The following is a 12,500-nucleotide window of genomic DNA, read 5'->3' as shown; positions in this document are numbered from 1 at the left end:
AATAGGGTTAAACACACTAAAACCTCTTTATTACCCTCTATATCACAATGTCACCCCTTTTATAATATCTATAGACGCAGGATTGGGATTAAACCCCACCAAAACCTCTTTATTATCCTCTATCTCATCTATATGTGCAGTAGTAGGATTAAACACCATCAAAGTTTCTTTATTACTCTCTATGTCACAATGTCACCCACCTTTATGTCATCTATAGACGCATGAATGGGATTAAACACGCCTGAAACCTCTATTATCCTCTATCTCATCTATAAGCACAGGTATAGGATTAAACACCCTCAAAACCTCTTTATTACCCTCTATATCACATGTTATCTATAGATGCAGGAATGGGATTAAACACCACCGAAACCTCTCTATTATCTTCTATCTTATCTATAAGCACAGGTATAGGATTAAACACCATTTTTAGCAACAGCAATCCACTTTTTAGATACAGGAAGTAGTAATAATGCTTCAAATCACTTCTAACTCCCTTTATAGACTGATAAACAGATTCAAAATCCCTTAAACTTCCCTAAATAGGATCAGAATCTTTAAAACTGTCCTAAAATAGGATTAGAACCCTTAAAACATCCTTTGGACCCTTTTTAATGCAATCCAACCCTCCACACAGACATTGAGAGAATGGAGCGGGTGGAGCCTATTCTGAAGTTCTACGTGGGGCCAACTCTCCTCCACTGGGCGGCATCAAAGGGCTACCATGACCTGGTGGTTGACCTCCTTGTTCGGGGCTTGTCTGTGAGTGTATGGGGGGAGAGAGAGAGAGAGAGAGAGAGAGAGAGAGAGAGAGAGAGAGAGAGAGAGAGAGAGAGAGAGAGAGAGAGAGAGAGTTGATAATGCAGAAATGTTAATCTGTCACTAGAACCATAAAAAAAAAAACCTTTGAAAACCTGCATCACTTCAACTGCATCACTTCAACTAAGCCTTTTAAAAAAGTGTTTCTCCTGTTGATAATGCAGAAATCTTGTTAATTTGCCACTAGAACCATAAAAACACCCTTTAAAACCCTTGTCACTTCAACTACAGCCTTTGGAATGCAGAAATGTTGATAATCTGTCTTTTAAAAACGTAAAAAACATCCTTGAAAACCCTCGTCACTTCAGCTACAGCCTTTGCAATGTAGAAATATTGTTAAACTGCCACCAGAACCATAAAAACTTCCTTGAAAACCCTTACCACTTCAACTACAGCCTTTGGAATGTAGAAATCTTGATTAATCTACCAAAACCATATAAAACACCCTTGAAAACACTCGCCACTTCAACTACAGCCTTTGGAATGTAGAAATCTTGTTAATCTGCCACTAGAACCATAAAAACAGCCTTGAAAACTCTTGCCACTTCAACTAGAACAGTGTTTCTCAACCTGTATGCGCCGCGGCGCACTTGTGCGCCGCGGGGATCACATAGGTGCGCCGCGAGTACTCGGACACGTCCTGTACCCGTCCATCAGAGCTGCAGTCAGCTGGGCATTCCTGAGTTGCCATATCACTTGTCTTATTTTACTTATTTACACGTTCATGTGAAAAATTTTAGATGTGTGTACAAACTGAGCATATGCAGTACCAGGTTGGTTGTATACAAGATGGAATATATGATGTGATTTGCGTGAACCTTTAGTAACAATTAATATGGCAACATATAACGAGAACATTGGGTAGGCAGCTCCAGGGCCAGGACCAAGGGGTCTCAGTGCTACAGTTGACTCCCCGTAACGCGTAGGGCCGTACTGCATTCGTTGCTCAACGAGGCTTAAAAATGGAGAAATACCTCATAAAAAAAGCGTAAATGTGCTGAAGAAAAAGAAGAAGAAGTTGCAGAGGGACATTATTAAGTCAAAGCGTACATGTGTCGAAGACACTGATGGTGACGTAAACAGTAAAACCTGGTGAAAGTGAGACGTCTCGTCCAGGCCATATCGTGGAAAGTGAAGAAAATGAAGTGAGAGGAGTTGAAAGTGAGTACAGCTGTGCGGGTCCCGAGCAGAAAAAGTGATATGACGGGCTTGAGATCAGTTAAAACAATGACAGGTACCAGCAAAAGTAGCCGCAGCAAGTCATTTCGCATGTATAACGACAGTTACCTTGGACTTGGATTCACTTGCTGTGATAGCGAAAATGGCCCTAAACCAAAATGTGTTGTTTGTGGCTTGGAGTTATCAAATGAATCTATGACTCCACAGAAAATGAAGAGACATTTATCAACTAAGCATCGTCACCTGACACAGAAAACCTATAGATTACTTTAAGAGACTCTTGAAAGAAAACAAACAACAAAGCTCTTGGGTTTGAGAAAAAAGTGAAGGGTAGCAGAAAAGGCACAGAAAGCAAGCTATTTAGTAGCAGAACAAACAGTAAAACAAATGAAACCCCATTCAATTGCAGAATCCTATTTTCTTCCAGCTTGCTGTTCTGTAGTGAAAACTTTGTTTGGGGATGAGGCTGAAAAAGAAGTGAAAAAAATTCTTCTCTCAAACGATACGATTGGCAGACGAATCAAGGATATGTCATCTGACATTGAGAAAAGTGTGTGTGAACTGGTGAAAGATAAAATGTTTGCCTTACAAGCGGACGAATCAACAGATATTGGAGGGAAACCTCAGTTACTTGTGTTCATCCGTTTCATTGATGATAAGAAAATAACCGAGCAATTCTTGTGCTGCAAAGAACTAAGTCAAACAACAGGATAGGAAATATTTTCTACAGTGACAGAATATTTGGTAGAAATGGACTTAACATGGAAATTATGTGTAGGAATTTGCACAGATGGTTGTCCATCAATGGTGGGGTCAGTAAAGGGTTTTGTGTCTTTAGTGAAGAAGGAAAATCCATTTCTGATTACCACACATTGTTTCTTGCACCGTGAAGCTCTTGTTGCTAAAACACTTGGACAAGATTTAAAATTTGTTCTTGATAATGTCGTGAAAATGGTGAACTTTATTAAAAGTAGACCAAAGCAGTCAAGATTATTTTCCAGTCTTTGTGAAGAAATGGGATCTGCCCACGAAGGTCTTCTCCTCCACACGGAAGTTCGGTGGTTGTCAAGAGGCAGAGTGTTATCCCGTGTGCATGAACTAAGAGAGGAAATTCTTCTTTTCTTTGCTCTTGAAGAGAAAACAGAATTCTGCGAATTACTGGCTGACGAAATTTGGAATGCAAAATTATGTTATTTGGCAGATATATTTGAGCATTTGAACAAGGTGAATGTAAGTATGCAAGGGAGAAATGAAAATATGTTAACATGCACTGATAAAATGCAGTCAATGAAAGAAAAAAATCAAGGTTTGGAAAGACAGGTCAAGTGAAGGTAATATTGACATGTTTCAAAAGACTGCTGCAGCAAACAACACAGACATTGTTCCACTCATTACAGACCACCTTACAAGCCTAGAAAGGAGCATTGAAAAATACTTCCCAAATATATCTACTGAAAGTTATGATTGGCTGAGAAATCCATTCGTGCTCGATCCCTTACACAAGCCTCAACTTAGCACTCATGAAGAAGAGGAACTAATTGATATCCGAAATGACCGCACATTAAGACTGCAATATATGGAAATGTCATTAGAAAGCTTTTGGATTGAAATGGAAAAACAATACCCACATATTTCAAAAAAGGCCCAGAAAATACTCTTGCAGTTTTCGACCTCATATTTGTGTGAACTGGGATTTTCAGCACTAACAAATATAAAAACTAAGAAAAGATGTAACTTGCTCTCTGTTGAAGAGGAAATGAGAGTGTGTCTGTCAGCTGTCCCTCCCAACATAGAGAGGATATGTAAATCCAGGCAGGCACAGGTGTCTCATTGATAAGGTATGTATTTTTTTTAGTAATAGTTTATTTACAGTACACACTGTTTCCTGCTGTTTATTTGCACCTATTATTTCATCAATAATATTGTGTAACTGAGATATTATGGTTAACACACCGTCCGTGAAAGAGTAAAAGGTTAATTAATTATGAAATTAAAGAGATGGTGCGTCGCCAAATTAAAAACATGTCTTTAGTGCGCCGCCAACCAACAAAGGTTGAGAAACACTGAACTAGAAGGAAGAAAGGCTTTTAGTGAGATCCAAGTATTATGTTGGCATCCCTGACTGCCCCCCAAAAAATCCCCTGACTAGCACAGTAAACCAAACATACCTGCCTTTCATAAACAGTCACATTTCATCGTTCAACTGAGAGAAAAAAAAAAAAAAACACAAATTAAGCCAGTTTTGTTGACATCCGCAAGTGAGACGGAGTTTGTTCAGCCACATACACTGTTTCAACCACCACCACCACCACTACTACCATCACCGCCGTGTCTTCTGCAGGTGGATGCTTGTGACCGGTTGGGCCGCACTCCACTGGGGCTGGCCACCTTTGCCGGCCACTCTAGCACTGTCAGCACCCTGCTGCAGGAGAACGCCGCTCTCTCTGCTGAAGGTGGGAAAGAGAGAGAGAGGGGGGGGGGGGGAATAGGGAGGAATATATAGACACAGAGAGAGAGAGAGAGAGAGAGAGAGAGAGAGAGAGAGAGACCCCCTAACCTAACCTAACCTAAGCTAACACCCCCTAAACCTAACCTAACCAAACCTAAGCCACCAGACAAGGACTGGAGAATAATATCGCGTGAGGAGGTTGGTCTCTGCTTAGTTCGGGTCATTGAAGAAACTGCCGTGTGTTCCTTTGACGCGGCGAGGTCAGAATGCTTCACTCTGCTCTACCTGGCCGCCCAGCAAGGCTACCCGAACATGATGCATCGGCTTCTGTCCCTGAAGGTGTGCTTAGGCGCGTTTTGGGATGTTTTTTTTTAAGGGTGTTTGAAGTGTTTGGGGTGTTTTGGGGAGTTTGTTGTCTTTTGGGGAGTTTTGGGGTGTTGGGTGTTTTTTGGGGTGTTTGGTGTGTTTTTTGTGGGGTTTTGGGTGTTTTTTGGGTGTTTTAAGGGTATTTGGGTAGTTTTGGGTTTTTGGGAATGGTTCAAGATGTTTTTGAGATGTTTGCAGTAGTTTGGGGATAGTTTGGGTGTTTAAGGTGCTTTTGGAGAGTTTTGGTGTGTTTTAAATGTGTTTTGGGGTGTTTTTTGGTGTTTGGGGTGTGTTTTGAGTGTTCAAGGGTGTTTTGGGGTGTTTAAAGTTGTTTTTGGGTGTTTAAGGGTGTTTTGGGATGTTTTTGGTATGTTTTGGGGATATTTAAGGGTGTTTTTGTGATGTTTTGGAATGTTATTAGCCTCACACAACCCAACCTAACCTAACTTCACAACCCCAGGTATCACCAGACGTACGTAACAACCAAGGCGAAACCCCGCTGTTTGTCACGAGCCTGGCAATGCCCTCTTCCCCCCTTCACATCACAAGGCACTGGGGTCAGGTCAGGTCAGGTAAGGTCAGGTTGGGTTGGGATTTGGTTAGGTTGTTGTTGTTGTTGTTGTTGTTGTTTGTTTGTTTGTTTGTTTGTTTGTTTGTTTGTTTTTGCTTGTTCATCCTTGCTTGATTCTCTCTCTCTCTCTCTCTCTCTCTCTCTCTCTCTCTCTCTCTCTCTCTCTCTCTCTCTCTCTCTCTCTCTCTCTCTCTCTCTCTCTCTCTCTCTGTTTATTAGTATTATTATATAGAACTATTACTACTACTACTACTATTAAGTAAATCCTCAATACATTACTAGTAGCTTGTTATACTATTATTGTTATTATTATTATTATTATTATTATTATTATTATTATTATTATTATTATTATTATTATTATTACTATTATTATTATTATTATTATTGTTAATATTATTACACTTTTGATGTATATATTTAATTTCTGTGTGTGTATGTGTGTATGTGTGTGTATTTTGAAATATTCGGTGTATGATGTTGACACACACACACACACACACACACACACACACACACACACACACACACACACACACACACACACACACACACACTCTCTCTCTCTCTCTCTCTCTCTCTCTCTCTCTCTCTCTCTCTCTCTCTCTCTCTCTCTCTCTCTCTAAAACACAAAAAAAAACACTATTATTTACCTCCAAACACACCCAAACACACACATCCATTTTCCTTTACCCTATAAACAGTCAATCCCCTTCAAACACCCCAAAAACACCCCAAACCACCCATTTTCTATTTCAACCAACCCTAACCAAATATAACTTAACCCAAACACTCCATAAAAACCCTTAAACACCCAAAAACACCCCAAAATCACTTCTAAAACACACATTTTCTATTTCAACCACCCCTAACCTAACCTAGTCAAAACACCCAAAACAAAAAAGAAAAATCCAGAAACCCACCAAAAACACCAAGAAAACATCCAAAAACATCCATTTTCTATTTCAGCTACCCCTAACTTAATGTAACCTAGCCGAAACACTCCAAAGAACACCCTTAAATAACCAAAAACCATACCAAAAAACACCCAAAAACACCCAGAAAACACCAAAAAACAACCCAAAACATCCAAAACACCCCAAAGCAACACCAGGTCCCCTACATCTCAAACCCACCCAGAACTAACGCAGGCACTCTTACAGGTGAACTTGAAATCGTACAACAGCTTCCCCCCCACACAGGCCTACCAAGACCTGCCGGCACCATATGAGGGACATGGAGATCAGAAAATATTATGACCTTAAGCACATTGGTGATGAGGGTCACGATCACCAACGTCATGGAGGCCATACTTGAGTCGGCCTTTCAGTTAATTCTGCAGCTGTATATCGTTGGGATGCATTACACTGAGCTGGACCAGGTTTGTGTGTGTGTGGGGGAGGGTTTGGGGGATGTTTGGGTGTGTAAAGGTGTTTTTTTGTGTGTTTTTGTGTGTTTTGGTTTGTTTAAGTACATTTAAATGTGTTTTTTTTTGGTATTTTAATTAAGTTTTAAGTGTTTAAGTAAGTTTTTACTGTTTAAGCCGTGTGCTACCACAATAATAACCCCTGGGAAACCACACAACACACACAAAACATCAAAAAAAAAAACCACCATTTCTATCTTCTATCAAAATCTTTTAGAGATTTTGGTGAAACTTTTGCTGTTGCCTTGGACATATCAAAAGCTTTTGATAGAGTCTGGCACAAAGCTTTGATTTCCAAACTACCCTCCTACGGTTTCTATCCTTCTCTCTGTAACTTCATCTCAAGTTTCCTTTCTGACCGTTCTATTGCTGCTGTGGTAGACGGTCACTGTTCTTCTAAATCTATTAACAGTGATATTCCTCAGGTTCTGTCCTGTCACCAACTCTCTTCTTATTATTCATTAATGATCTTCTAAACCAAACTTCTTGTCCTATCCACTCCTACGCTGATGATACCACCCCTGCACTTTTCCACGTCTTTTCATAGACGTCCAACCCTTCAGGAGGTAAACATAGCATGCAGGGAAGCCACAGAACGCTTGACTTCTGATCTTTCTAAAATTTCTGATTGGGGCAGAGCAAACTTGGTATTGTTCAATGCCTCAAAACTCAATTCCTCCATCTATCAACTCGACACAACCTTCCAGACAACTATCCCCTCTTCTTCAATGACACTCAACTGTCCCCCTCTTCTACACTGAACATCCTCGGTCTGTCCTTTACTTATAATCTGAACTGGAAACTTCACATCTCATCTCTAGCTAAAACAGCTTCTATGAAGTTAGGTGTTCTGAGGACGTCTCCGCCAGTTTTTCTCACCCCCCCGCTGCTAACTCTGTACAAGGGCCTTATCCGTCCATGTATGGAGTATGCTTCACATGTCTGGGGGGGTTCCACTCATACTGCTCTTCTAGACAGGGTGGAATCAAAAGCTTTTCGTCTCATCAACTCCTCTCCTCTAACTGACTGTCTTCAGCCTCTCTCTCACCGCCACAATGTTGCATATCTAGCTGTCTTCTACCGCTATTTTCATGCTAACTGCTCTTCTGATCTTGCTAACTGCATGCCTCCCCTCCTTCCGCGGCCTCGCTGCACAAGACCTTCTTCTTTCTCTCACCCCTGTTCTGTCCACCTCTCTAATGCAAGAGTTAACCAGTATTCTCAATCATTCATCCCTTTCTCTGGTAAACTCTGGAACTCCCTGCCTGCTTCTGTATTTCCACCTTCCTGTGACTTGAATTCCTTCAAGAGGGAGGTTTCAAGACACTTATCCACCAATTTTTGACCACTGCCTTGACCCTTTTACAGGACTGGCATTTCAGTGGGCATTTTTTTTATTGACTTTTGTTGCCCTTGGCCAGTGTCCTTCTTACATAAAAGAAAAAAAAAAATGTCACCCCTCCATCACTTTCTACAACATCATTACCACCACCACTCTTACACCACCCAAACACCCAAAAACACCAAAAAAAAAAAACATAAAAACACACAAAAAAAACAGAACACACAAAAACACCCCAATCACCACTATTTTTCATTTCAAATACCCCTACCCTAACTTAACCTAGCCAAAACACACAAAAGTACCCATAAACACATAAAAACACCCTGAAAACACTCAAAAAACATCTTAAAAATACACAAAAGTACCTCAAAAACACACAAAAACACCCCAAAACACCCTTAAACATCCCTAAAACACCTCAAAAACATGCAAAAATTCCTCAAAACACCCTAAAGTACCCAAGAAACACACATAAACACCCAAAAACACCCTTAAACATCCCAAAACACACAAAAACACCCGAGACAACCACTCCATCATTACCACTCCTCCTCCTCCTCCTCCTCCTCCTCCTCCTCCTCCTCCTCCTCCTCCTCCTCCTCCTCCTCCTCCTCCTCCTCCTTTCCCACAACAGGCTTATGATGTGACACTGGGCAGCATCCTATCTTTGTCACCACTGGGCCACAACACCCAGCTCTCAAAACAGGTGTTCTCTGTCCTCATCTCCCTCGTGTCCCTCACCTGGTCCTTCACGTCCTACCACAGGTTCTCAAAACTCAGAGGGCTGACTATTTTAGACACACTGCCCCTCCTGTTCACAATATTCTTCCAGGTAAGGTCCTATGGGGGTTATTTTAATTGTTTGTTTTGTGTTTTTAAGTGTATTTGTGGGCTCTGAAGATTTTTTTGTGTGTGTTTTTGGGTTTTTTGGGTGTTTCAGGGTGTTTTTGGGTGTTTTAAGGTGTTTTAGGTTATTTTGGGGTGTTTTGGGATGTTCTTGAGTGAATTTTGGGTGCTTTTGAGATGTTTAAGGGTGTTTTTTGGTGTATTTGTGAGTTTTGACTTTTTTCTTGTAAGTAAATTTGGGGGTTTAATTTTTAATTATTTAATTAATTTATTTATTCATTTATTTTTTATGTGTGTGTGTGTGTGTGTGTGTGTGTGTGTGTGTGTGTGTGTGTGTGTGTGTGTGTGTGTGTGTTTAGGTACAATTATGAGGTTAAAATAATAATAGTAATAATAATAATAATAATAATAATAATAATAATAATAATAATAATAATAATAATAATAATAACAACAATCTGTGTCCGCAGGTGGTGTCCCGCGCCATCGCCTGTACAGTGTTCACTCTGGCACACACGTGGAAGGTGTTTGTGGTGTTGGGTGTACACTTTGTGATGGTGCTGGTATTTAAACTCAAGCTGGAGGAGAGGTGAGGATGTGTGTGTGTGTGTGTGTGTGTGTGTGTGTGTGTGTGTGTGTGTGTGTGTGTGTGTGTGTGTGTGTGTGTGTGTGTTGCCCTGTCTTTCATTGTTGAGATTGGTGAGGCTCTGTGTGTGTGTGTGTGTGTGTGTGTGTGTGTGTGTGTGTGTGTGTGTGTGTGTGTGTGTGTGTGTGTGTTGCCCTGTCTTTCATTGTTGAGATTGGTGAGGCTCTGTGTGTGTGTGTGTGTGTGTGTGTGTGTGTGTGTGTGTGTGTGTGTGTGTGTGTGTGTGAATTGAATTGAATTTATTGAGTAAGCTCAGACTTTATATAAAAGTATGGAGCACAGCTCTCCAGGAAAAGAATACAAACATTATATACAGAATTATATACAGAATGTGCATAATATTACATAAGAAAAAAATACATACAAATGAAATACACTGTAAGCAATGGCAAAAAATGAATAAAAAAAAAATGTGTATGCATATATAATGATACATACTGTTACTAATTAAGAAATTAGAAAAACTATTGAGGTGTTTTGCATACTATTTATCTAAACATGTGTAGCACCATCCTTAAAAAGAAAGATAATTTCTTCATCACACTTGAACTTGTACTTTGCATGAACAAAGCATATTTTAATTGTGTTGGCCTATTTATGTAATAATTTGCTATATACATATTACCTAACCTAACAATTTCCACATCCGTACATTCAAAAAGAACATGAAATTCATCTCCTACTACCTCAACATTACACTTGTTACATACCCTATCTTCTCTACTGACGCCTTGATACCTACCAACATTTACAGGAAGTCTATTATTACAAGTTCTAAATTTAGTCAACTAATAATCTGTCACCCTTTGTTAACTTTTCTAAATACTGTTCTCTGCCAAAATCTGTCTTAAACACCCTATAATTGCTACTTAATGATTTTGTTTCTAAATTATGATGCCAAGTTACAAGCCACTGATCTTTCAATCTCTGTTTCACAGCTTTCTTCACCCATCTTGAATTAGGAACATCTTGCAACACCACATACCAGACATTCCACAGTCATTACAAATATTCTTTATACAAGCTAACCATGGAGAAGTATAAAGCCCTAAGCTATCCAGCTGCAATAGACATTGGTACATTACATAACACAATTTAGTATTTTTACCTGAAATTAACCTAGACCAATAACCTATAATTTTTTTCTTCATATAAATATCAAGTGGAAATATACCCAGTTCACCATACACCATGTCATTACAAGTATTCTTATGAACACCCAAAACCTGTTTTAGAAATTTCATGTACATATACTCTAACTCCCTAGCAATATGGTAACCACAAATTTCAGATGCATAAGTCAATATAGGTAACACCGTGGTGGTAAATAATTTGAGTTGTATATCCACTGGCAAGTCAAACTTCCTACACTTACTTATTAATGAGTACATTGCTCTTGTGGGTGTGTCTTTTAGCTCCAGCTCACCTCTGCAAAACCTTCCATTATAATTTAATAACACTCCAAGATACTTATACTCTGTCACTACTTCAATGTTTTCACCACCAAATTCAAATTCATAGTTAGATAAATTTTGTCTTCCCCTACTAAGCACTACTACTTTTGTTTTGTTACAATTTAGCTTTAATTTCCATTCATTACAATATAAATTCAGAGCAATCAGTGCCTGCTTCATTCCATCCTCACTGTCACACAAAATAACTGTATCATCTGCATACATAATAACAAATAGTTTAAGATACATGTTTAAGAAATCATCACCAAAATTTACATAACTGCAATTATATTCAATTAATTTACTTTCAATGTCATTCACATAAAAAGCAAAAAGCAACGGTGATAAATTTTTCCCCTGTCTTACCCCTGCATTGCAAACAAATCTCCTGGTTAAGCATGACACATGATCTGATATTGTTGTACATATTTTTGATTACATCTAGAATTTTTCCTTGCACCTTTTCCTTCACAAGCTTACACCATAAACCTTCACGCCATACCATATCAAAGGCTTTCTTGTAATCAACAAATAAACAAAATAGCTTTCTCTTCTTCCAGTTAAATAAATCAATGACACATTTCAACAAAAATATATGATCCAGAGTGGAATATCCATGACTGAAGCCCACTTGTGTTTCATTAATGATAGATAAGGTGTTTGAATAATCATTAAGTTTTCATTAAGTATGGAGGTGAACAGCTTCCCCATGCAGCTAAGTAAGGTGATGCCCCTGTAATTACTAAAATCCCTTGTTTTTATAGAGTGGCACTATTGTACCCACCAACCATTCAGCTGGCATGACACCAGTATCAAGTATTTTATTAAACATTTTAACATAGAGGGGACACAAAAGATGCTTAGTACTTTTAATATATTCATTTAATATCATATCAGATGCTGGGGATTTGCTGTTTTTTAACTTCTTAATATTTCTAACTATCTCTTCTTCACTTATAGGATCATTAAGTACTGATAAAATTTCAGCATCTGCACGGTCTTCATCATTTGTAATATTCACATCACTATTGTCAGAATTTTCATCACCCGCTAGCTCCTTAAAATGTTCATAGAATTCATTTAGTGTTAAGGGGATCTGATAGGTTCTTTTCTGACTATTTAAAATTTTCCAATATGCTTTAGGGTCATCACTCTTATATTTTCTAAGTTTCTTTATTAAGTTATCCCTCTCCTTATTCTTCACTCTTTAGATTTGCTTTATTTTTCCTGCTTTTCTCGATCATGTTGTTAAAATTTACACTACTTCTATGCAAATGATACCTCTGTCTAGCTTTATGGTATTCCTTTCTAGATGGCCAGCACTCTTTATCATATCCCACTGAGGTGGCATTATTGGACTTTTTAATGAATGATCTTTTCTTATACAGTGGGAAAGTTG

General features: G+C 38.9%; 2 protein-coding genes across 5 annotated transcripts in view; both read left to right on the top strand.

Moving 5' to 3' along the window:
* Positions 1-6,751, top strand: part of LOC135098912 (ankyrin repeat domain-containing protein 23-like) — a 51,277-nt gene extending 44,526 nt beyond the window's left edge. For 3 of the 4 annotated variants that reach the window (XM_064001329.1, XM_064001330.1, XM_064001331.1), the window contains exons 3-7: positions 638-762; positions 4,340-4,451; positions 4,614-4,786; positions 5,274-5,385; positions 6,548-6,751. In XM_064001329.1, coding sequence (XP_063857399.1) covers positions 638-762; positions 4,340-4,451; positions 4,614-4,786; positions 5,274-5,385; positions 6,548-6,615 — 590 coding nt within the window. In that variant the 3' untranslated portion in view covers positions 6,616-6,751. The remainder of the gene's footprint in view (positions 1-637; positions 763-4,339; positions 4,452-4,613; positions 4,787-5,273; positions 5,386-6,547) is intronic. The other variant, XM_064001332.1, reaches the window with a different exon arrangement.
* Positions 6,685-12,500, top strand: part of LOC135098925 (uncharacterized) — an 11,437-nt gene continuing 5,621 nt past the window's right edge. Inside the window, exons 1-3 of the mRNA XM_064001351.1 lie at positions 6,685-6,765; positions 8,790-8,987; positions 9,472-9,590. Coding sequence (XP_063857421.1) covers positions 6,685-6,765; positions 8,790-8,987; positions 9,472-9,590 — 398 coding nt within the window. The remainder of the gene's footprint in view (positions 6,766-8,789; positions 8,988-9,471; positions 9,591-12,500) is intronic.

This window comes from Scylla paramamosain, unplaced genomic scaffold, assembly GCF_035594125.1.
Source record: "Scylla paramamosain isolate STU-SP2022 unplaced genomic scaffold, ASM3559412v1 Contig92, whole genome shotgun sequence".
Lineage (NCBI taxonomy): Eukaryota > Metazoa > Arthropoda > Malacostraca > Decapoda > Portunidae > Scylla > Scylla paramamosain.
Note: the sequence above shows the minus strand (reverse complement) of the source record. Positions and strands in the feature narration are given on the sequence as shown.